General features: G+C 44.5%; 1 protein-coding gene across 11 annotated transcripts in view; it reads right to left on the bottom strand.

Moving 5' to 3' along the window:
* EHBP1 (EH domain binding protein 1) overlaps positions 1–17,115 on the bottom strand; it is a 230,053-nt gene extending 212,938 nt beyond the window's left edge. For all 11 annotated transcript variants that reach the window (XM_063328336.1, XM_063328338.1, XM_063328339.1 and 8 more), the window contains exons 1-2: positions 16,879–17,115; positions 15,416–15,829 (exon numbers count right to left, since the gene is read on the bottom strand). In XM_063328336.1, coding sequence (XP_063184406.1) covers positions 15,416–15,519 — 104 coding nt within the window. In that variant the 5' untranslated portion in view covers positions 15,520–15,829; positions 16,879–17,115. The remainder of the gene's footprint in view (positions 1–15,415; positions 15,830–16,878) is intronic.
* Between the last annotated feature and the right edge of the window lie 4,846 nt (positions 17,116–21,961).

Below are 21,961 nucleotides of genomic sequence, written 5' to 3'. Positions count from 1 at the left end.
AAGAGCCACAGCGACAGAACAGGTACCTGTTTGTCTTCTGGCTTTGAAGCATTTGATTTCTGTACCATCCTGGTCGTCAAGAATCAGCCACAAACCAGAACAGAAATTCTGAAATGGATGATGGAGGTTTGCTTCTCTCAAGAGAGCCAGACTCAAGAGTTTAGCCTGTCTCTGGGCAAACTCAAGAGAGGTTCTTGCAGTTTAGCCTCATAAATATTTCAAATGTCTCATATTCTACCCTATCTCTTCTTACACTGTAAGTCACAGGACAGATATGCTGGAGCAACAAACAAGTAAAATAATAGCCACCAACACTCTGCATACCATTCTTGGCATTTTTTAAGGGTAGGAAATAAAATGTTACTTTTCCTCCCAAATATTCACATTCTCTCTTCCACAAGCATTAGATTTTGGGACTGATTTTGTGGATGTGATATGAAAGAAAAAGCTATCACCTGAAGTCCAAGCAGAAAATAAATCACAGAATAAATTCTGCAGCAATGTAGAGCAGAAAAAAAAAAAAAAAAAGGATCAGCAATTCTAATCCAGGCAGTGTATGTATATATTGAAGTCAACAAGCTTAAACAGAATATTCCAACAGCTCCAATTATATCACGGTAATGATAAGCCTATATCCTGCTGTGCAGCCACAGCTTTGTTGGAGCTTTAACTGAGCTCCATCCTATCAGCTTTATTCCCAAAAGTCTTCACAGTGCTTAACAAGCTCTCTTCCTTCATTTAGTGCTATAGTTTCTACATAAACACCTCTTTTAAAGCACTTTGGTTTGAACTGTCAGGCAGAGTGTCACAATCATTTCCAAGTAAATCTGACACAAACAGCGTAGGCCTCCTGAACTTTTTGCACTGGAGTAATCAACATGTAGCCTTTCAAGAGCAATTACATGCTTCAGGTGTACACCACTTCTGCTGAAGATGAGCTTGGTCCTTATGGTTATTGTCATTTTCTAATATATCACCACCACTGGATAAAATATTTCAGAAGCATCAATCCAGAAAGGATGTCCTTAGTCCCTGGTAAAAATTACTTCCTTCCCCTCAATCTGACATTTATCCATTACACATACTCTTAATTACCCACCACTCAAAGGAAAATAAATAGAAAACAAACAAAAACCCCTCCCCACAACAAAAAGCTTGCTTAAGCTCCTGAATTGGTAATTGGTAACTGTAGATCAGTGATCATGCAGTCACTTCTTCTCCAGAATTACCTTTCCCATTTTCTTCATGTACGCTGCTTCACCAGTCCTGCTGTACCTCAGCAGTGTTCTGCAATGGTTTCCACTCTGACCACATATAACCAAACACACCTGTAAACGACCTCATTATTAACATGATTCATACTGAAAAAAAGAATGAGGAAGGGGACATTTTTCTAGAGTATAACTTGCAGTTTCCTCCTCGGCTATGCAGCGTCTTGCTACCATAAATCTGCACTCATACAATTCCTGTCAGCACGGAGAGGGTTTCTTGCACCTTCTCCACAATTTCTCTGTATTTCAGTTTCAGAGATAGAAAATGGGGATCATTTTTCTCTATCATACAGCAGTCTTGTAAGACTGGATTAATAATGGAGCTGTGCAGCTGCAGACTTTTCGTGCAGAGAAATTGTCAGCACTTGATATTTATTTCCACACAGCAAAGCGTGTTTTTAGTTGTTTTGCGCCACTACCACCAAACAGAGAGCTGCTACCTTCTGGCCTTTAACAGGAGACATAAATCCTACTTGTAAGTAATTGCTGACGTAAAACTGTAGGAAAGTTGACGGAAGATGATTTGTGCACACAAATTAGGGAGTGATAGAAAAGATGACTTATCTACACAGTTATAAGGGAAGTTAAAAGGAAGCCTAGTGTGGAACCAGGATTTTCTGACTTCTGTTGTTTCCACCACTAGACCACACTCTCAAGTAGAATGAGAAGCAAAGAGGACTATTTCCCCCTCCAAATCAAAAATATCTACATAAAAAAATCTGCACAGAATTTATCGAGTCTGCTCTGAACAAATGAAAGTGCTAAACTGACTGGTACAGAATTATTTATGCAAGGAACAAAAATAACTTTTACTACTACTTTCAGTAACTGAAAATGTATATAGCTTCACAAGCTCTTCTACTTTCAGTACTCTCAAAAAACTACTCTGCAGCTTCTGGCTATATCAGGGTAGCAAGAGAGAGAACACCACGTGCGATTTCTTTGCTGTGACTGGGAACTTGCCTTGGGATAGAAAAAAAACTTAAACTCCCCCAGCTCCATGTGTACAAAACCAACTTCCCAGGTTCAAAGAAAGAGAGAAAATCATGCTTTGATATAATAACCAGCTCCAAAAGCCCAAATTGTAAGTAAGTTCTTATCCTCCTGTAACTGTATAAATGCACCAAGTGGTAAGAGCATGTAAGTACTCTTTGTGTGTGTGCTGCATTATTCCCCCTTTCCACATCAACCACCCGGGAACTGGCATGGGACAGCAATATGGAGAACCACTTACACAGACACCAGGAAGAAAATACAACACAGTGACAATACGAGGATGCGTCAGGTTGAAGAGATCAGGTCATCAATTTGAACTGAGTGAAATTACATTGAGGAAGGCCAGACACATACTGCAGTTTTATTTACAAAGCTATAAATCTTCCTTTGAATACAAAATGTTATAAAAGAACTCCTTTCAAATGCACTCAGAATTTTTTTAACATCATATGATATTAACAGCCAGACTTTTTCTACCTGTGTCTTAAAAATAGAAATATTTAAATAATGCAGTTTGTTTTCATTCAGCACAAAAAGAATCCTGGAACACTTTGGATTTAGATTTCTTCTTTAACAGTATGGTTGTTACTATCGCAGTCACTCAAAAGAGAGGTGAAATCATAATCAGCATTCACCAAGAGATGATGTAACCTCCCTTTTAAAATAGCTTCTGAAAGAATTGTGACTATTATGAATTATGAAACTGAAACATTAAGACCTGTGTTTGAGCAAACTCTTATTTCGGTTTTATTCCCATTAGTGATGGGTGAGCAGACAGTAGCGGAGCCAGCGCCTGTCCTGCCCTGTGACCTGTACTGCTGGTTTCAGGGTTCAGACTTGGAGATGCAAGTAGCAATGGATTACTTCTCCGTTAACACAAACAGGCGCACAACAACATTTTCAATAATCGAGGCTTGTTCAGGACAGCTTTTGTGACACTAAAACCACTTCACTTAGGGAAGCTACTCTGAACTGAAATGGTTGTTCTGGTACAATCAGAAATATAAACACACTTTATTTTGCTACAGAAGTGCTTAAACTGGCTGTTCAGATATTTCCATTCAAATCTCTCTAGATCATATACTTCTGCACTGCTGCCTCCTGTCTATAAGGGAAGAATAGGTGCTGTATGACATGGATTGCCACAGCACAGTAAAACAGTGGAGCTGCTGCATATAAATGAGGTCCAAGTATACGTATGTGCATATTGTTTGTTCAGCAAAATCAAGTCTGAAAGTTCGTGACACAGTAAGTTCCCGTTTTAAAGTGGGCACATTTTCATAAGAATTTTATGTGACCTGGGTCAGCAAACATCTGTCTGAATAAAACACAAAAATCTGATTACAGCTGAAAGGAATTGTATTCAGTAGGAGAATAAAGGCCTGGGGTTTACTACAATGTTGAGCATTTCAGTAACATTGAATACTTCACTATTTCAAAGCGACTTAATTTACCAGCAAGATTGCTTGAGGTTGTAAGGAAAGTGAGATTTCTGGCCCTGCTCAGCCCACGTCGCACAGCACATCTGGGAGTCTCCCAGAGTAACCAAGGGTGGACAAGGTTTGTCCCTTTCTAGTGACAGCCACCCCTTCTGCTATTCATCAGCAGCATCCAGGCTCCTCTAAGATAGTTCAACAACATATGTTGATTTTATGTATGTACATAGCATCTTGAACTATAGATTTGTACATAACATGCACAGCTGACAGACTTCTCTGTCTCATGTTACCAGCTTCCAGAAACATCTCCCCACCGATTTTAACTTCTCCTTTGCTGTGAGCAGTGTTCAGTATAAGAAGTTGTTAAGACTCCAACATTAAAACCCATGCTAACTATGATGACATGGGCAGAAGTACAAGAAGGCTCCGCAGCTGTTCTCCAAAATAATTATTTTTACTTTGCACACGGGCTGCTTGTATTTAGGTCACTGTTTTTGTATCTTCACACCCAGCAGGATCTGCTTGGTATACCCCTTGGAGGCAGACCAGAAGACATTCAAACGAGGAGAAAAGCCTCACTGCCCCTGCTTCCTTGTCCACTCAGTTCACCTCACCTTCCCGCCGGTCCTGCCCAAAGCTGAGCAACGCTGAAACGCAACAAGCAAATATTCCATGTAAAAAGCTACAAGGCCAACCATTTTTAAAGGCTTCCTAGGGCAGCAAAGAAACTAATCCTAAGGGAGAAGACCTGAGACAAACCTAACCAAGTCTTCTCTGAGCCCACCTATGGCACAGCGCAGAGGAGGAGGAGGGCAGAAAACCTGCTCTATGAGACTAACGAGGCAGCAGGCTGCTTCTTCTCCAGGCCTTAATGGGGTTTTGTCAACCATAAGAGATACTGACAGGTCTCACAATGAGGTGGACATAAACAAGTTAGGGTAAATTGCAGTCTTCCTATAGTCAAGAGTAGCTCGAGATTATTATTTTTTTTTAAATTACAGTTTGTTGACTTTATCATTAATTGCAAACCAAGAAAGCACTCTCCTTTTAACAGCTGTTGCTAAAAGAAGTATTATTTTCCCCCTACAGTACATGCTCTACTTCCCTAAGAATAAATTTGTCTGAAACAAATTTATTTACTAAAGTCAGCACTTTTTTTTTTTTCCTAGGAGGAAGCAGACTTTGTGGACTGTAAATAGGTTATTAGGGTCCACTCCAGACAACAAGACTGAATCTATAGGCAAAAAATTTCCATATTCCTGTTTCCTGGTACAGCAATCAGAGAGGAGATGAGGGACTGCTGTGCCGGCTGCAGTGGTACTACATCGACATTAGCCACGCTACCAGCAGTACTGAAGTTACCGATGATGGATGAGATGAACAACAAGCACCAGGACCAGGTAACCCACAAGTAACCCATCCTCCCTTGGGATACAGCCTCTCCTGAGGCAGCCGGAGCAGGAGGCATCAACAGCAACAGATGGGGAGCAGAGAAACAGAGAAATGTATCTAGCAGCTCCTTGCTCCAAAAATATTGGAAGTTTGTTGCTTCTGCGTGGAAGCACAAACTGACACAAACCTGTAGTTCCAGGCAGAGGAAAAGTGGTCAGGCTGACAGCAGCTTTTGCCCTTGCAGATTCTCCATTGTCTAATAAGAGGCAGTTACTGGCTTTTTACCTGCAGCCACAGGGCCTGACCAAGACTCCTCTCTTCTATCCAGAGGCCCTTTGTCACAAAATCCATGGAAATAATAGCTGAAGGTTTCCACCCCCATAAGCTTGGGTTGAAATTGTCTGCTGAAATTTTCCGATGCGACGCTGAATGCTGCTGGCCAGGCAGAAAATTCAGACACGTTTTAACATCACACGAGAACTTTTTCCTTATGGAGCAAAGCTAAAAATAAGGGAGAAGCTCAAGGTTCAAAAACCAACAAGACAGTGAGCTAACTTGTCCTGCCCACTGACAGCACAGCCCCATCAAGCACAACAGTGTTGTATGCCCAGAGGAAAGGGCTGTCCCAGCTCTCCAGAAAAGGGGCAGCAGCATTGGTGTGGAGGTACGAAAGGCTGTGATGAGGCCCACAGGTAGCAGACGATGTGTCAGGGGCAGTCCCCTCGCACCATCATTTACCAAGCTCTCTGGTAGGACTGTATTCCAGCACTCCCCTCTTGCGCAGCTGCTGGCTTTCTGCTGGCAGGGCGTCTACCCCAGAAAAGAGGGAAGAGAGGTGCGGAGGCAGAAAAGAAGAGTTACGCTTTTTTGCACCCTCTCTGCTGGACAGTCTCGCAGCCACAGACTAAAGAAGGCATCAAGTCTCAAGCACTAGATGTTTACAGTTCTAGCACTAAGGGTGATCACGCACTTTCTCAATCCTCTGTCAAAAAATCCCATGACTACATCAGCCACTATGAGAATTCAGGGTGTTAAGATTATTCTTGGTCATCTTTCAGTTCAGAACAAAAAAAAAAAAATTAAAAATCCTATTTACTACATGAAAAAAGGAATCCACGAGAAAGAAAATTCCTTTACTGTTTTAAGATTGCCTGTGCCTTGGTATTCCGAAAGGGTATGCAGACACTGGAGCTCACAGTATCCATCTCACTGGAGGAAAGGAAACTATTTTAGGAAGAAAATGAAAAACCAAAACCTACAACCCCAAATTACCTTTTCTACATGCACAAATCCCAATAAAAAGGGGGTGAAAACACCATCACCACAGGTGTTTTAAAAAAGGATCTTTTAAAAAGTGCTAACAGTAAACAGACACCATCCCAAATATGCCTCAAAAGCAGCTAACACTGTGCTAGATTCTTTTGCTTTTTGTGGTATGAGAGGAAGTGGTGAAAAATGGGTCAGGACTTTTCCATTCTTAAAATTTTCTTACATGTCAAAGACAAAGGAATGCAAGGGGAAGTTTTATGAATATTCACTTGCTCAACTTAAGAGCACTTATTCCAAGTACTCTATCCAGTTAAGATCTCCTCTTGAAGAGAAAAAGGAGTTGAAAAACCTTGTTCTCTTTAAATTTTTCACAGCTTTATAAACTATTGCTCAGGCTACCTACAGCAAGAGACAAACCACTAAATCGGTTTCCCAAGAGACAGTAGGTAGAACCAGAAGAAAAATCCAGCCAAGCAGTTAAGAACACCCAAACAGACTCACCCATCTGCCAACATGGCCAGAGCTATAATCATGTCAGGTGTCACCAGGAGCTGTCAAGGTTAAGTCCTCTGCTAATAAACCACAGATAAATCAGCAACAGGTTGGTTTGGAAATTTACAGGCTGCTGAGTTAGATCTTTGCTGGAAAAGAGAATTAAGCTGTTTTGACAGCTCTTTTCTGTTCTTTTAAATCTCCTCCTATGTACTGCCATAAACAAAGGGATTCAGAGTTTACTTAACAAGCAGTGACTGAAAGTAAAGGAAGTTCACAGTGCACGCCAAGTGGCAGCGTACAATGTACTGCCAACTGTATTCAATGGTCCAGATTCTCCAATTACTTAATTTAATTTGGCTTTTGATATTAACAGTACAGGCTATGCAAATACTCTTCCCAAGCACAGCTGGGAGGGGAAAGTCAGTTTATGATACTGGATTTAAAAGTACAGGCATCAGCACATTAGAAGAAAGTTCAAGACAGCTACCATCTTAAGAGCATCAGGCAGCAACATATCTAATGGAAAGCCCAGAGCTGACTTAGGGAATGTCTTTGGTCTGCTTGGCCTTAAAGAAAGGTGACAGGGCTTGTCCCAACAGGTGGAGATAAATATATGCTTCCAGCAAAGCTGCACACCCATCAAAACACGTATCTCCCACCACAACAGCCAATGCCACCCATCCAGCAGCTCCAAACAGCTCTGACCCACCAGACAGCAGCAAGGAAGCAAACATTACTTTGTGGATAAAGAAAGAAAATGCAGTGAACATGAAGGGTGAGTAGTCATTACAGGTCCTTGTGGAGATGGCATCAAGGAAATGAGTGGTAGTAATTCAGGCCATGGTAATATGGGAGTCAAAACTGATGTGATACGATAGAGTCTTAAAATGCCCCTATTTGTTTAAATTCAATTGACCCTGGAATTAGAAATTATTTTGTCCTTGTGATGTTTGGTCAGCACCAAAGTCATTTTTCAAAACAGATCTATTAGAAAAGAAAGATCAGATCTGCTAGTGCGCTGTTAGGCTCTGATGCAGCAGCTCACCCAAAACAAAGCCCACAGAATGACTGCAGGAGACTGAGCATGCACATAAAAAAACCCCAAACCAGTTTGTGCTAAAATAAATACACAGAGCCACAGAGATCTCAGTTCAGCAGCTGCAGACAGTTAAGCAGCTGCAGAGCCTGGCCACAGCTTTGGAGTAATCCTCAAGAAAGTCTCCTTAAATAATAATAAAATAGAAATAAAAAAAGAACCCCCAATAATGACTTTCCACTACAAAGAGAAGCTCAACAGGCAAACGAGAATGACTTCTGCACTGCTCATCTTTACAGGCAGCTGGAAACGATAGTTCAGGAGGGCCTGCACTTCTGATTCATCTCAAAAGCTTGTGCGCTTGGAAGCCCTACAGTGACAGCACAGGGCACTGACTCAGGATCTGGGTGATTTAGCTGAAGCACTTTAAGATGCTCTTGCCCGCAGCTGTGGCTCATCACACCCCTCTGGCCGGTTTTCCTCCCCTCTGGATCAGGGCAGCATTAAGGGAGGTGCGTACGCTCCTCGGCTGCTGCAATTCACACACACGGTACAAATCAGAACTGGAATTGGTGGCAGTTGGCATTAACCCATCAGGCGACCAGACTGTCATCCTGCCACTGTGTCAGGGTGGAGGGAAGCAGAGGAAGCTTAATGCTAAAGGACAGTGACATCTCAGCCCCACTCTTGAATCCAGAAAGCCTCATGAGTCAGAGCCTTAGACAACAGCAATGTTAGTTATGTTTCTGCTAATTTTAGCTCATGCTTAACCCACAGTTCCCAAGTCCCTTTCCAGGTGCCAACAGCCACAACTACCCTACACCTCAACTGCCAAAACATACAGCTTCCCAGCTGCGAGGCTCTCATGCACTTACATAAACTCTGTGCTGCAGAAAGACATTTTTCAAAGACAACAAGGGGAAGAAAACAAGGACGGCTTTATTTACCCTATTGCTGTGTGCCTATCTTAAAATAAGGAACAAAAGTTCAGCTGCATAGCTCCTGCATTTCAGAGTCCACTCCGGGGCGTGCAGAAGAGGCTTGGTGCAGAGGGCGGCTCGGGAGCGTCCCACAGCAAGGCAGCAAACAACCCGCCAGGCTCAGCTTCTACCCCGAGGAGTAAAAGGAAAGAGAGGGGCAAGGGAAACAAACACAGACTTCACACACTCAGAGTAAACTGGGAAAGCTTTTAGAAGTAAACAAACAACCCCCCACACTCCGCCCCCATATTCTCAGAAAGCCACCCAAGCAGAATGCTTTTACTACGGTAACTGAAGGGTTTGTTTTATAAGAAGAGTTTTCTCAGATTTAGTCAACCTTATCGGCCTCCTCCTCCTCTCCTTATTCACACTAAGCTGTGAAAGGGACTTCGGCTCTCTCCGACCAATTAAAAACTAATTGCAGCAACAGACTGGCACTATACAGCCTGAGCAGCCCGAGAGACTGAAGCCTCAGCTCAGATGAGGCCTACACAATGTTGTAATATTTCATTTTATTTAATCTCATAACACAAAGAGTTGAAAAGAGTATTCAGAGGGATCCAGTCCTGAAAAAAATTATAATCTTTATTGCAGCTCAAGTCCACTGAGTTCAAAGGGACAGTACATGTACTTTACTGTATGCATGCAACACAGTGCCTGCAGGAACAGAGCCAGGTTTTATTTATTTGTAAAGCTCTGCAAGGAAGTTACACACACACACAGTTTCTCTCTCAAAAAAAATAACGCTGTATTACAATGTAAGTTAGTGTATTTTATTTATTCAAGGAGACATCCTCATCCCTTTAAGTGAATGAATGACAGACCATTAGGATGGCATTGTCTACAACTTGGATATAACCTAATATTTTCTGCTTTACACAATTATTTTTGTTACTGCTAGGACAGTAAACTATGTCAAAGAATTGCTGGAAAGAATCGTGTCTCTCAAAGACAACTAAAATTCAGAACAAGCATTTATGACAAACCCAAATCTTTCTACCTTATGGATACTAAACTTCATGCCTAGTTCTACCAATGAGGTCTTTCAGAAACTGAACACAGATTTTCAAATACTCTCAAAGAGTTGCTGCAAATAGAAAATGGAGTATGCAGTACTGACAAGCTGAAAAACTCAGCAGCAAGAAAGATTTCACGTACACCCATACCTCTCCTATTGAGATCTCTTCACTGCACAATACATAACCAACAACTTTTATGAGAAATCCCAAACTTGTGGTCCATGGAACAGACATAGGGCTATAAAAGGGGCCATGAGGCTAAATTGGTAAGGTAGGGAAGCAACACAACTGGTGTTAAGGAGTCAGGATTGGCAGACAACTCCTGACAAAAGTCTGGCAGATAGCCAAAAGGAACAGATCTACATGTTTGAAATCAACAATTTTCTTTGAGAAGAGAGATGCAAGGTGGCAGAGAACTGCTTTTGTGTGCGGACAGCAAGTGTGTTTTAACTGACTACAGGAAGAAAGGGACAGAACTGACCTGTCAGGCAGCTGGTGGTGATTATGTGGAAAGAGTAAGTTTGATGCATAACTTAAGCCCTCAAAAAGTCCCAAGTCAAAACTGGAAATGAATGGAGAAGAAAACGCAGAATTGTATTTGCAGATGGGGATTATTGTGTGTGGAATCAGAGAACTCAATGAAGAGTGTAAGGACACAGCCTAATTTAATTGAGGAGGAGAAAAGAAGCTAAAAAGCAGGAGAAATTGCATGATGCTTTCCTTGCACAAGCTTGGTTACAGTATAGCTACATGGTTAACACACAAATGCAAATCCGATCAAAAGCTTGGAAGAGCAAGCCTGTGACAAAAAGCATGGTTCACAGCAAAACTAACTCAGAGATCCTGAATTCACCTGTAACTGTATCTCTTTTTGTCACACGTTTCAATGCGATCATCCTTAAATAATTAAAAGCACTTAGGTGCTCACAAAATCCCCTCCTGACAACCATGCCACGCCAGGAAACAAACTGACCAATTTAACAGCCTGACCCTGCAGCGGCAACCCCCAAGGATTTCCACAGAAAACAGTTAACTCCAGTTCTTTCAGTGGCCTTCAGCACTGAGGAGTTTGCTGGAAAGCAGCGACCAGAAGGCAAGCAGACTGGTGTGAACCGTGGAATCTCAAAAAGCTCGTTTTTCTTCCATGCACAGTGCATGCCAAATCTTAAAATTCCTGCAGCATCCAGTTATGAAACTACAATAGAAGAGAAAAACAGATGGCTAAAGTCTTTTGGGGAAAAAAAAAAAAAAAGATTAAGCATTACTTCATTTCCAAAAGAGAAAGATGTATATTTGAAAATACAGGACCTACTTCAGACCATACCTAGTTGATACAAAAATAGGGAACTTGCCTTATGGAAATGAAGCCTGCCTTCAGCTAAGGCAGTGTACAAGAAAAGTTTAATCCTTTTAGAACATCATGGGTTGCTGTATCTTTAAGTGGGATTTAAAAGCAAAGCAGTTCATATAGGACATGACAGGTATTCCAAACTTTGTAAAACATAACGTATTTCTTTATCTCTAAAACAACTGCTGAATGGCAAATCCTGTAGGAAAGGCTCCAAAAGCAGTGAAGTTTTTAAGCAGTTAGGACCTACACTGAGGTGAGCAGCTTTCTTGCTCATAAAAGCATCTAGTGGAGAAGGACATATGAGGAACTTGGCAACCTCAACTCTAAGTTAGGCCATCCTCTGTGGAAACCAGTTAATACTACACTTGAAGTCTCTATTGAGTCCTTGACTTGTGAGGTATCACACAAAAATAAGGAAACATAAAAGCCATCCTAGAGACTCATGTGTTCAGCATTAGATGCTTCAGCACCCCTGTAAAACAGCCATCACAGCTTCACGTCTGAGTACTGGAACTGATCTCTGGTCCAAAGGAGCATTTCCTCCTGAGAGGCTCCCCTGCTGAGCCTGTGCCTCAGACAAGCCATGACTCTGTCGCCTGAAGAAAGCCCTCCAGCAGCCAAGAAGCCCCAGAGTGCACAAGAGGTGCATGCCAGGGTGGCAGGATTGACATGGGATCAACAGGAGACCTGGGCTTCTCCAAACCAGCAGCTGGGATTGGCAGAAAACCCAAAGGCATCTCAAACAGTGCCAGACACCAGCGTTCAGGCAACTGAACTGACTCCCCAGCACAAGTTGCAGCACTACACCTGCCAACGATGGCCTACAATCCTATCCTACACAGCCACAGCCTGCACCGCCAGCACAGAGCAGTAAACACAACTTCTTCTGTAGAAGTCTAAGCAAAATGCATGAGACTGATTTCTGGTTTTGTTCAACATCTCTGCACTAAGCAGAAGGACTAAATTAACTCTGTCCTACCACACACAGTCCTCCCAGGCCAGGGCTGCACCTCACTGGTGAGGCCAGGTGGAAAATCCTGCGCTTATTCCAAGGGTAAGTGGAGGATGACACACTCCAGCACTGCCAAGCAAGCACCTTCCAAAAAAACCCAAGTGCTTATGTGATTAATGCAAAGCATTACGTTTTCACAGTAGCTGGAGTCATGAAGCCATATTAAAGACCAAGGCCAAAATTTATTTATTTATTTATTTTTAATGAAAGGTTCCAAACTAACTAACTGCTCAATTTTTCAAAGGTACCGAGCAGCCACAATAATTAGGTCTGGGTCAGCAGGAGCAGCCAGAATGCCACAGAAGCAGCTCAGCCCTGTTAATTACCTGAAAATTAGGTTTTTCTAATGGAACAGTGACAACACTGGACACTCCATCACAACCTGTCCCCCCAAAAGCATCGCCAACGAAAAGCAATCACCTGAGAGTGGCTGTCTTTAATCATTAGCAGGGACAAGAATCAGAAATTAGAGAGAGCAGAAAAAGCAAGCAAAGGAGTTTCAGCCTGTGCTGGACAAATGCTGCTGTATCTAGAGATAATCATTTTAAAGAGTGAAGCAGCAACACCAGAGTAACAGCAACTTTCCACACAGCCAACGTAACTCCAGAAACAAGAGCAAGAGCTATTCTGAACACTAAGTTAAAAAAAAAAAAATCCAAATCAGTACAAGTTCAGAGGAGACAAAAGGTATTAAAGTCAACCAGAAACACACCCAACGTTGCAAACCACACATGATCAGTTACAAAAATATTCTAACACACAAGTAATTTTCTGAAGAGTTAGACAAATGTAAACGTTCACAGACAGACCCGCAGCCTGTTTTGGTCATGCACAATCCTTGCTCACAGACAGATCTCAGTTCAAGTGTGTTTATGACTGCATTGTCATTTATTTTAAAATATGAATGGAGCATTCTTTTTCTCCAGAAACACTGCATTGTTAAAATGCCAGTACATTAAAATAACTTACTGCTTACTACGTTTCAATCAAAAAACCTACAGACTACAGCACTGACACTTAATATATATTGAGTGCTTTCAGCAAGAACAGCATATGGAGTTCATTTCTGCTGTTTTATTCTTGCATGGGCCAAACTCAGAGACTCACAACAGACATAGAGGAAGCAGCGAGGCTGTCAGCACACGCAAAACTATCTTCTCCAAAGTTATGGAGAGACTTAGTTGAAGGTTCTCAAAATACATAAATATTTACCCTTTTGTTTCATATAGCAGTTCCACTTACAGCAGAAATATTGTATTTTGGCTTGCATACTTAAAGAACATTTTTGTTGAGGTTCTCCAAACAAGAGGAAGTAGAATAGAAAAGCCTACAATCAAATGACTCTGTGAGTGATGTTTTTCCCTATTGTTATTTTTCCTAGAATTCATCCATATTTCACCACCATACTGTTGCTTCGTCATAACCAACACAAGCACTGATCTTGCATGTATTTAAACACAAGAATGTAAAATGAAGATTCAGAAAGACAACCTATTTTTAAGAAATTAGTTGCATATCTGAGGTTTTGAAAGGCTGTTTCACTACTTCATGCACAGTCATTTTGCTAGGTGGGCGCTCTAGTTTATGATTAAACAATAAGCTAATTGTTTCTAAAATAACAAGATTGTTCACAAGAGAACTTTTGTGTGTGACTTTTTCTTAAATCAAGTGAAAGTTAGCTGCAGATCCAATTTGAACATTCCGCTGCAGCATTATCATTCTTTAGTGCTGAAGCATTCTGCAAGTTCTGAAGCAAAGGCTGAATCAAAGTGAAAATGAAAGCCAAAACAGGCTAGTTTATGCCAACAAAACATAAAAAGTGATAACACAACTGCTGAAATAGACCTGATAAGCCAAAATTACTGTGGAAAACTATTTGGCCTGAACTAGACAGTAGATCCCATGAGACAATCACGACAGCCTCTTTCAGTGTTTAAAATGTTTTTATATGTAGTTTATTCTGTGAAAGCACGTTGAACTTCTAAAATGATTCTCTTTCTTAATAATCTTTCAAAACATTTTAGGCAAGAAGATAACTTGTTAAAAAAACCATTTTAACCTGTGTTCCTTTAAGACAGCAGCGAGCAGCCTTCCAGCATATTTGACAGAGATTTCCAACTCCAAGAGATAGAATTTAAATTTGTAGAGGCAATTACTCATAAACAGTGAAAGCAGCAAATGCAAGCACCAAAACTTGCCAACAAGAAGAAAGGCCAAGTATTAGAAAAGAGGCCGCAGTTTATTACAAGGCAATTTGAACATCTCAGTCCACGAGGTCTGGAAAGTACTTTCTCTGTCTCCTGACGCTACAGGCTCACACTAATGTAAGGAATTATGACAGTAAATTCAATATTCCAAACATATAAAACAGCACTTAAGTATTTGTATAATGGAGATCTTTGCTTGACTATTTAAAAGTAGCTTCTAGTCTTCCCTAGCAGATTTATTTAAGCTCATTTTGAACAGGAAGGAAGATGGGCCAGACCCATACCATTAACTGTTAATTGCTGCCTAGTCAGCTCCAAAGCCATCCAACTGGACCACCGCTACACAAAATTTTTGTCTGACGAAACAAATACCTTAAGACAATTCCCAAGGATCTGCCAGTAAAAGATGGAAAGGAAGGAGAGACAACACATCTTCAGGTAAAAAAAAAAAGTCAAAATCGAAATGGGTATCTACCCACCACCACTGATTAAAACACCACCATCTTCAGGACTGATCTCAAATGCCTCATTCAGCTAACAACAGCGTCAGCAGGTAACACTGAGCATCAAGAGTTGAGTTAGAAGTTGGAGAACATCTCTTGGTAAATATAAAAAAAACAAACCAAACAACAACAACCAAAACCACACCACTAAATCACAGATGCCAAGCTAACAAACGCACCATCTTCTGCATGATAACAACAATGCCAGCTAAGAAATCAGAGTACAGAACAAAACCAACAGGTCCAAGATAAGTACGCAGCAAAGTGCTCATCAAGAAAGACCAGCAGCCCATGCAGCTGCCTCTGCAATGGGTAGGCAAGTGAAAGCGAGGGGAGGCAAGACCAATGTACACACATCAAACAATACAAAATGAGCAACAACCTTCCTATTTCAGCACCAGCAACTTACTCCACTATTTGTGCAGCAACACGAGCCGCTTCTTACCATTTTTTGGTGCACTCCACCATCAGCTCCTGGTAAGAGGCCACAAACTGGAACTTGGATGCATGTTTCCCAACACGCTGCAGTCTTTTCCAAACTGAAGCCATGATGGCGAGAAAAAAAAACAGTCCTCTTACACAGCAGTAACTCTGCAAATACCAACGTAGGTTCAAGAGCGTGTGTGCTCAATACTAGCAGATTTATATACAAACGCTGTAAAAACAGTGCACGAGGAACTTGATAGGATGTCTACAATTCATATTCTGCCTCTCCCTTCTTCAGTGTAAATCCCAGTCTAGCTGAATGGCTCATCACTGTCCAGGAGCAGCATGCAATTGGAGCAGACAGGTAACTGAAAGGAAGTTCTCTCATGGAATAATCATTCCTCACACTTCAGATGATGTGGAGACTGCAGGACTGGAAGACAAATAAGACGGGGGAGAAAGCATTGGTTAATGTACTCCATACTACAGTGCTGCAATTGCACGTGATCTTGTACCTTTCAGACAACTACAATGAACCACAAAAACATACCCCTTTCCTGTTGTCATCCCCCCCCCTCCAATTAAATAAATAAATAAGAATGCTGCAGCAATTTCAGGAATGCAAACCACGAGTCTGTTTGGAAACATATCAACATGTCCTTTTATCAGCACCATCGTAATTGGCAACAACAACAAAAAAAGGGCAGGTCAGGGCCATACCGAATCCTTATGAAGCATCTCCGGGAAGCAATGCAAAGTGGCTGAGGTGCTGCCAATATGCACCCAGAGGGAGGGACACGGGGAGATGAAGACAAGTTCTTTGTCTTGATGACAAAAGGTGTAACAGTTGTTTCCTCTCTCTCTCACACGCACACACACACCTCCCGCTCCCATTTCTCTTTCCAAGGAGGAGGAACAGCCAAGAAGCCGGCAAGGGAGTGTTAATACTTAAATGCCTGTGCCAGGGTGAGGAGAAGGAGGATGAAAGAGGAAGGGGCATTTCCTGAGCCCTGGCTGCCCAGGATTCCCCATCCTCCTCCTTGAAATGGAAATGCCCCGCCATCCTGAACCGAGAAACGCTCACCGGGGAGGTGAGAAGGGAGGGGAGAAACCCAGATGAGTCTTCTCCCTCCGCAGGAAAGCGGCATCTCTGAGGGGCACGGAGGAAAAAACCCTTCTCATTAGGAATACGGGGAAGCAGAAGGCGGGGAGAAGGCAAGGTACGATAGCATTAAAGCTGGCAAAGGAGGCAACCAGGGGTGCAGGGATGCCCCGCTGGAGGGGGCCCTCCCCAGGGAGCCCCGGGGCGAGGAGCGCCCCGCTCCGCCCCACCGGCCCCTGTCACCTCAGCGTCCAGCCCGCCGGGGCAGCCCCCCCGCCGCCCGCAGCCCTTGGGGCTTTAAAAATTAACACGCCAACGGCGGGGAGCGGGAAGGGGGGGGGCGAGACGCGGGGCAGCTCCCTCCGCCCCGCGGCACTCACCTCACGGGCGGTCCCCGGCACCAGACGGCAAGGCGAGAGGCAGCGCTGCCGCTGCCCATTACTGCGGCAGCGCCTTGCGGCTGTCGTCTCCCGCCTCCTCCTCCTCCTGTAGCCTCATGGCGAGCACCAGGCACACACCGCTTGCCCTCACCGAGCTGGGCAGCCCGCCCGGGTCCCACCGCGCCTCACGCCGCCACCATCGCCCTCCTGCCGGCGCTGCGCCTCGCCTCAGCCCGGCCCGCCGTTCCCCCCGCCCCCGCCGCCCCATTGGCCCCGCCGCGCGCCCGCCGCAGCCCATTGGCTGCCGCTCCCTGTCAATCACCTGCGGGCGACAGGGGCGATCCTCGCGCAGCGGGGAGAGGGAGGTAGTGAGGGAAGACGGAGCTCGGAGGCCCTCTTCTCCCGCCCCCAACGCAAGCCTTTTTCCGATTGGCCTCTGCGCCCGAGGAGGCGGGGTTCCTTGCAAGAAGCTTACTCGATAGGCGAGGGCGGCTGCCCGTCAGCATGAAGGCGTCCGGCGACTGGCGGCGGTGCTTCCGAAAGCCGCGAGGAGGGGCGCGGCCCCACGGCGGCGGGCAGCGGCCCCCGGACCCGCCGCCGTCTGGGGTGAACGGCGGGATGGGGTGGGAGCCCCGGTCGCTGCCGGGGGTGCGCGGGGCGGCGGGAGGGAGGGGTATGGGGACGGTGAGGGCGGCGGGACACGGCCCGGCCCTGCCGTGAGGAGGGGTCGGCCCGGCGCCAAGGCTGCCCCCTTCCTGCAGGGCCGGCCCTCTTCCCGGAGGCGGCGGGGAGTTCGATGTAAATGAAACGGGGAATTCAGTAGCGCGGGCAGGGCCGTGATGCCGATTTCACTTGGAAGCAGAGAGGAGTGGCGTCCCGCAGGGGTCGGCACTGGGACCGGGGCTGTTCCAAGTCTTTCCCGGCGACGTGGGTGTTGGGATCGAGCGCACCCTCACACGTTTGCCGACGCCACCGGGCTGAGTGACGCTGGAGGAAGGGATGCCATCCAGAGCGACCTGGACAGGCTGGAGAGGTGGGCCCGTGCGTACATCATGAAGTTCAACACGGCCAAGTGCAAAGTCCTGCACCTGGGTCAGGGCAATCCCAAGCACGAATCCAGTCTGAGTGGAGAATAGATTGAGAACGGCCCTGAGGAGAAGGAATGTGCCCTCACAGCCCAGAAAGCCAATCCCATCCTGGGCTGCATCCCCAGCAGTGTGGCCAGCAGGGCGAGGGAAGGGATTCTGCCCCTCTGCTCCGCTCTGGGGAGACCCCCCTGCAGGGCTGCCTCCAGCTCTGGGGCCACCAACAGCAGAAGGACACGGAGCTGTTGGAGCAGGCCCAGAGGAGGCCACCAACTAGAGCACCTCTGCTGTGAGGACAGGCTGAGAGAGTTGGGGCTGTTCAGCCTGGAGAAGAGAAGGCTCCGGGGAGACCTTAGAGCCCCTTCCAGTCCCTAAAGGGGCTACAGGAAAGATGGGGAGGGACTTTTTACAAGGGCACATGTTGACAGGACAGGGGGTAATGGCTTCCAACTGGAAGATGGTAGATTTATATAAGACATTAGGAGGAAATTGTTTACTGTGAGGGTGGTGAGGCACTGGCCCAGGTTGCCCAGAAAAGCTGTGGCTGCCCCATCCCTGGAGGTGTTCAAGGCCAGGCTGGATGGGGCTTTGAGCAGCCTGGTCTGGTGGGAGGTGTCCCTGCCCATGGCAGGGGGGTGGGAACTAGATAATCTTCAAGGTTCTTCCAACCCAAACCATTCTGTGATTCTATGATGATATGCTCCGCAAATGTCATCCTGACATTGGGGCTGGGGTGTCCCACAGAGTTTTGTGTCAAAGCATAGGGAGGGAGCAGCGAGGGGGGGTCTGTGCAGGGATCCCCTATGAGGGGTCAGCAGCCAAACGTAAGCCCTCGATTCTGATGCAAATCTAACATGAAAGGAGGGGTTTATTCCAGTTCAGAGAGACAACGCCATGCGGCTTGCTGCCCGCTCACCTGCTGAAACCTCTCTCTGTGCCTGGACAGGTGTCTTAAGGCTTACATCCCAAAGCACCGTTTGCAACAAATGGGTTCCAGAGACAGGATAATGTGGCTGTGTGAGAAGCTGCGGGAGCTAATCCTAAACCTACCAGCCATCCAAGTAAGAAACTAAGCCAGCTATCAGGTGGAAGCACTGGGACATACGAAAGGTAATGCAGCAGAGGTCTGAGGAGCAGCTGTGAAATTGAAGCTTTGCAGTTCTCCATGTTCTTTCCTATGACAAACTAAATGGAGTCCAAGCCTGATCCAGGGACTGGGAAGCTCCTTACCCCAGTCTTTTCCTCCTTTTCCCTAAGCTGCCTCTCTGTGTGCTGGCATATCACAGAGGCTGCCGGCGTTCAGTACCCGGAGAGAAGGAATGGCTCTGTGGAGTGCCACGGGCCTAAGCTGAACTAAGTTACTTTGGAGAGGGCAAATATTTAGGCCATTAAAAAGGTCAGCCCTTTGCTTATAATGTGTTAGTCTTCATTCCTCTGCCTTCTCTCCAGCCAGATTTACTTACCCAAGCTGCCAGAGGGTATGCATTTTCTACCTATTTGGAGCTGTCTTGGAAGAGACAGTGATTTTCCTTCTTAAAGTGTTACACTGGAATGTGAAAGACAGTTGTACTACTCAGAAATGCTCTTTTTTTTTTTTTCCTGATTTTGCACATTTGTCTTAAGATTTCTGTCCCAGTTTTGCAGGTGGTCTGCACACACAGAGTAATTCCAACACACTTAAGGGAGACATTAGTGCTTTTTTTTTTTTAAGTGCAGATCACCTGCTCAGGATTTGGGAAATGAGGCCAGGATTTCCAGAACACATCAGACTGAGAACACGCAGTCTGGAGCACACATATGCTTCGTTCTGACTTGGAAAATAGCAGACGGAAATCTGGCAGCTGTAAAGTGGATCAAACAAGGTAATTTAAAATTCCAGTGGCCCTGAGGAGATCCTTGGTTCCTCATACCAGGTAAATGTCAAGTATTCAGTTGTAGTGATTTTGTTTCAAAAGTTGTCTTTATTCTGTATATATTACTGGGAGTTAATCTGTAAGCTTCTTTGATTTATCTTCTGAATACTGTGCAGCATCGAGGCTAATTCCTATCACATATCTTTGGCCAAGATTTTGTTTTCCTCAAACTGAGATAGACACTTTGTCCTGTGGAATAAACGCAGAAGGTCTGGTGCTTTGTTCGGTGACTTGTGTTTCAAACATCATTATTTATTAACATTTTCCATTTCCTTCATAGCTTTCGAATTCGAGTTACACCAGGCCTAAGAAGTACACAGCATAAGGCTGCTTTTTCCTTCATTGTGTGGAGAGACTTGTAGCACAGGCAATTATCCTACAGATTATCTCTTTATTTTACAGTTTTTAAGAGCAGCAATCCTCAGCTTTTGAAATTTTGGGGAAAGCTTTAGGAGTTTTCAAAGGGCGTGAGGAATTACTCTGGAAAGAAGGGCAAGATCTTCAGCTGCAGATTAGAAGCCAGAGGCCACTGCAGCGTTCTCAGGTTATTGGACCGAGTCCTAGACCAGACCAACTCAAAAGCTCTTGTAACTTCTGTTGGCAGCTGACAGCCCTGCAGAACCAATAATTGGCCAAAAGGGATCAGCAAGGGCATGGATGAAGAAGCCCAGGGAGGAACTCCCATGTTGACCTGGGGGAGTCCTGCCAGCCATAAGCCTGATTTGTGCCAGTGATCCAGCAGAAACCATAGCTCAGCTACAGAGCACAGTTCAGAGGCTGAGCCAAAATCTAGGGAAACAGTCACATTTTTACTTACTCCAATATTATGAGCTTGATGATGAAAACAAGCGAAGCTAGTTACACCAAAGTGCCCAATACTGACTTTTAAGGTCAATAATACTGACTTTTAAGGTCAATAGCTGAATGAGCAACTCTCACATGACTGCCTGAAGGGTCCTCCTGATTATGGAAAAAAATGATGTATCATTTTATGTATGGTGTCAAAGACCTTCCATTCTGCAAGCAGGAAAAATAGTCATGTGATGAATAGGCAGATGCTGGTTTACTATTTAAAGATATATAATATGTATGAAACAATCTATTTAAACTATATTCCAGTCAAAACTGCTGCCTTCCTTGCCTAAGGAGGGACAGCTGAGGAAGCGTTTGTGTGTATATCTGAGCGTGGCCTCATCTGTGTCACTCTGGAAATGGCGTGGAGGAGGATGCTGAGAGCTGCTCGAGTTGGGAAGTTGGCGGGGCAGACCAGGGAGTCCCCAGAGCAACCTGACCCGGTTCTTTATAAGCAGCTGGTTCCACCGAGGACACCCTCACTATCCAAAAATACATGCTCATGCTATGTGGCTCCCTCCCCCACCGCCATGGTGACACTGAAATATCCAGCCTCCCTCACAATCTCCACAGAAATCACAATATTTGGGGTTTTTTCTGGATTTATGTCTCCTGCTCCCAGGCTTTGGCCTGATGGTGGTAGATTGCAAGCCTCCTGGTCCAAGTAGAAAGATGATCTGTGCTCTATTTATGTTATTCCCTGTTAAGCTTTAAAGCTGTACAGCCTCTCCCTTATCCTTCAACGCTTCGTCATCAGCATGACTAAGGACAGGTTGTTCACCAATAAAGAAATGACCTTTGCTAGAAATAGCTATCATTATAAATCTCACTTTCCCTGTCCTTCTGTATATGAGCCTGCAGAAATGTCACTGAGGAAATAAACTAATTGGATCATGTCAAATTTGCAAGAGCATTCAGCTTTTTGAGGCAGTGGGCTATGCACATGAGGTTACCCTCACCTGCTACGTTTTAAACTTTCTTGTATTTCTAGATCCCATCAAAAGTTTGATCCTGTGTTAACAAAGTGAGTGGAGAATTTGCACTGACCTCAGTAAATCCAGGTAAAGTATCATACTCCTGGTCCCCAACATGTCATTAATTGATGTGTGATGCCTTAAAATTTAATTCTGTAGCAAGTAATGTTCATCAAGTTCTGTGGCAGCACGCTTGTCTGCTTCTTTGTTTCTTCACATCCAAACAGTAATTAAATATATATATATACACACACAGCAC

The sequence above is a fragment of the Chroicocephalus ridibundus genome, chromosome 3 (assembly GCF_963924245.1).
Source record: "Chroicocephalus ridibundus chromosome 3, bChrRid1.1, whole genome shotgun sequence".
Taxonomy (NCBI): domain Eukaryota; kingdom Metazoa; phylum Chordata; class Aves; order Charadriiformes; family Laridae; genus Chroicocephalus; species Chroicocephalus ridibundus.
Note: the sequence above shows the minus strand (reverse complement) of the source record. Positions and strands in the feature narration are given on the sequence as shown.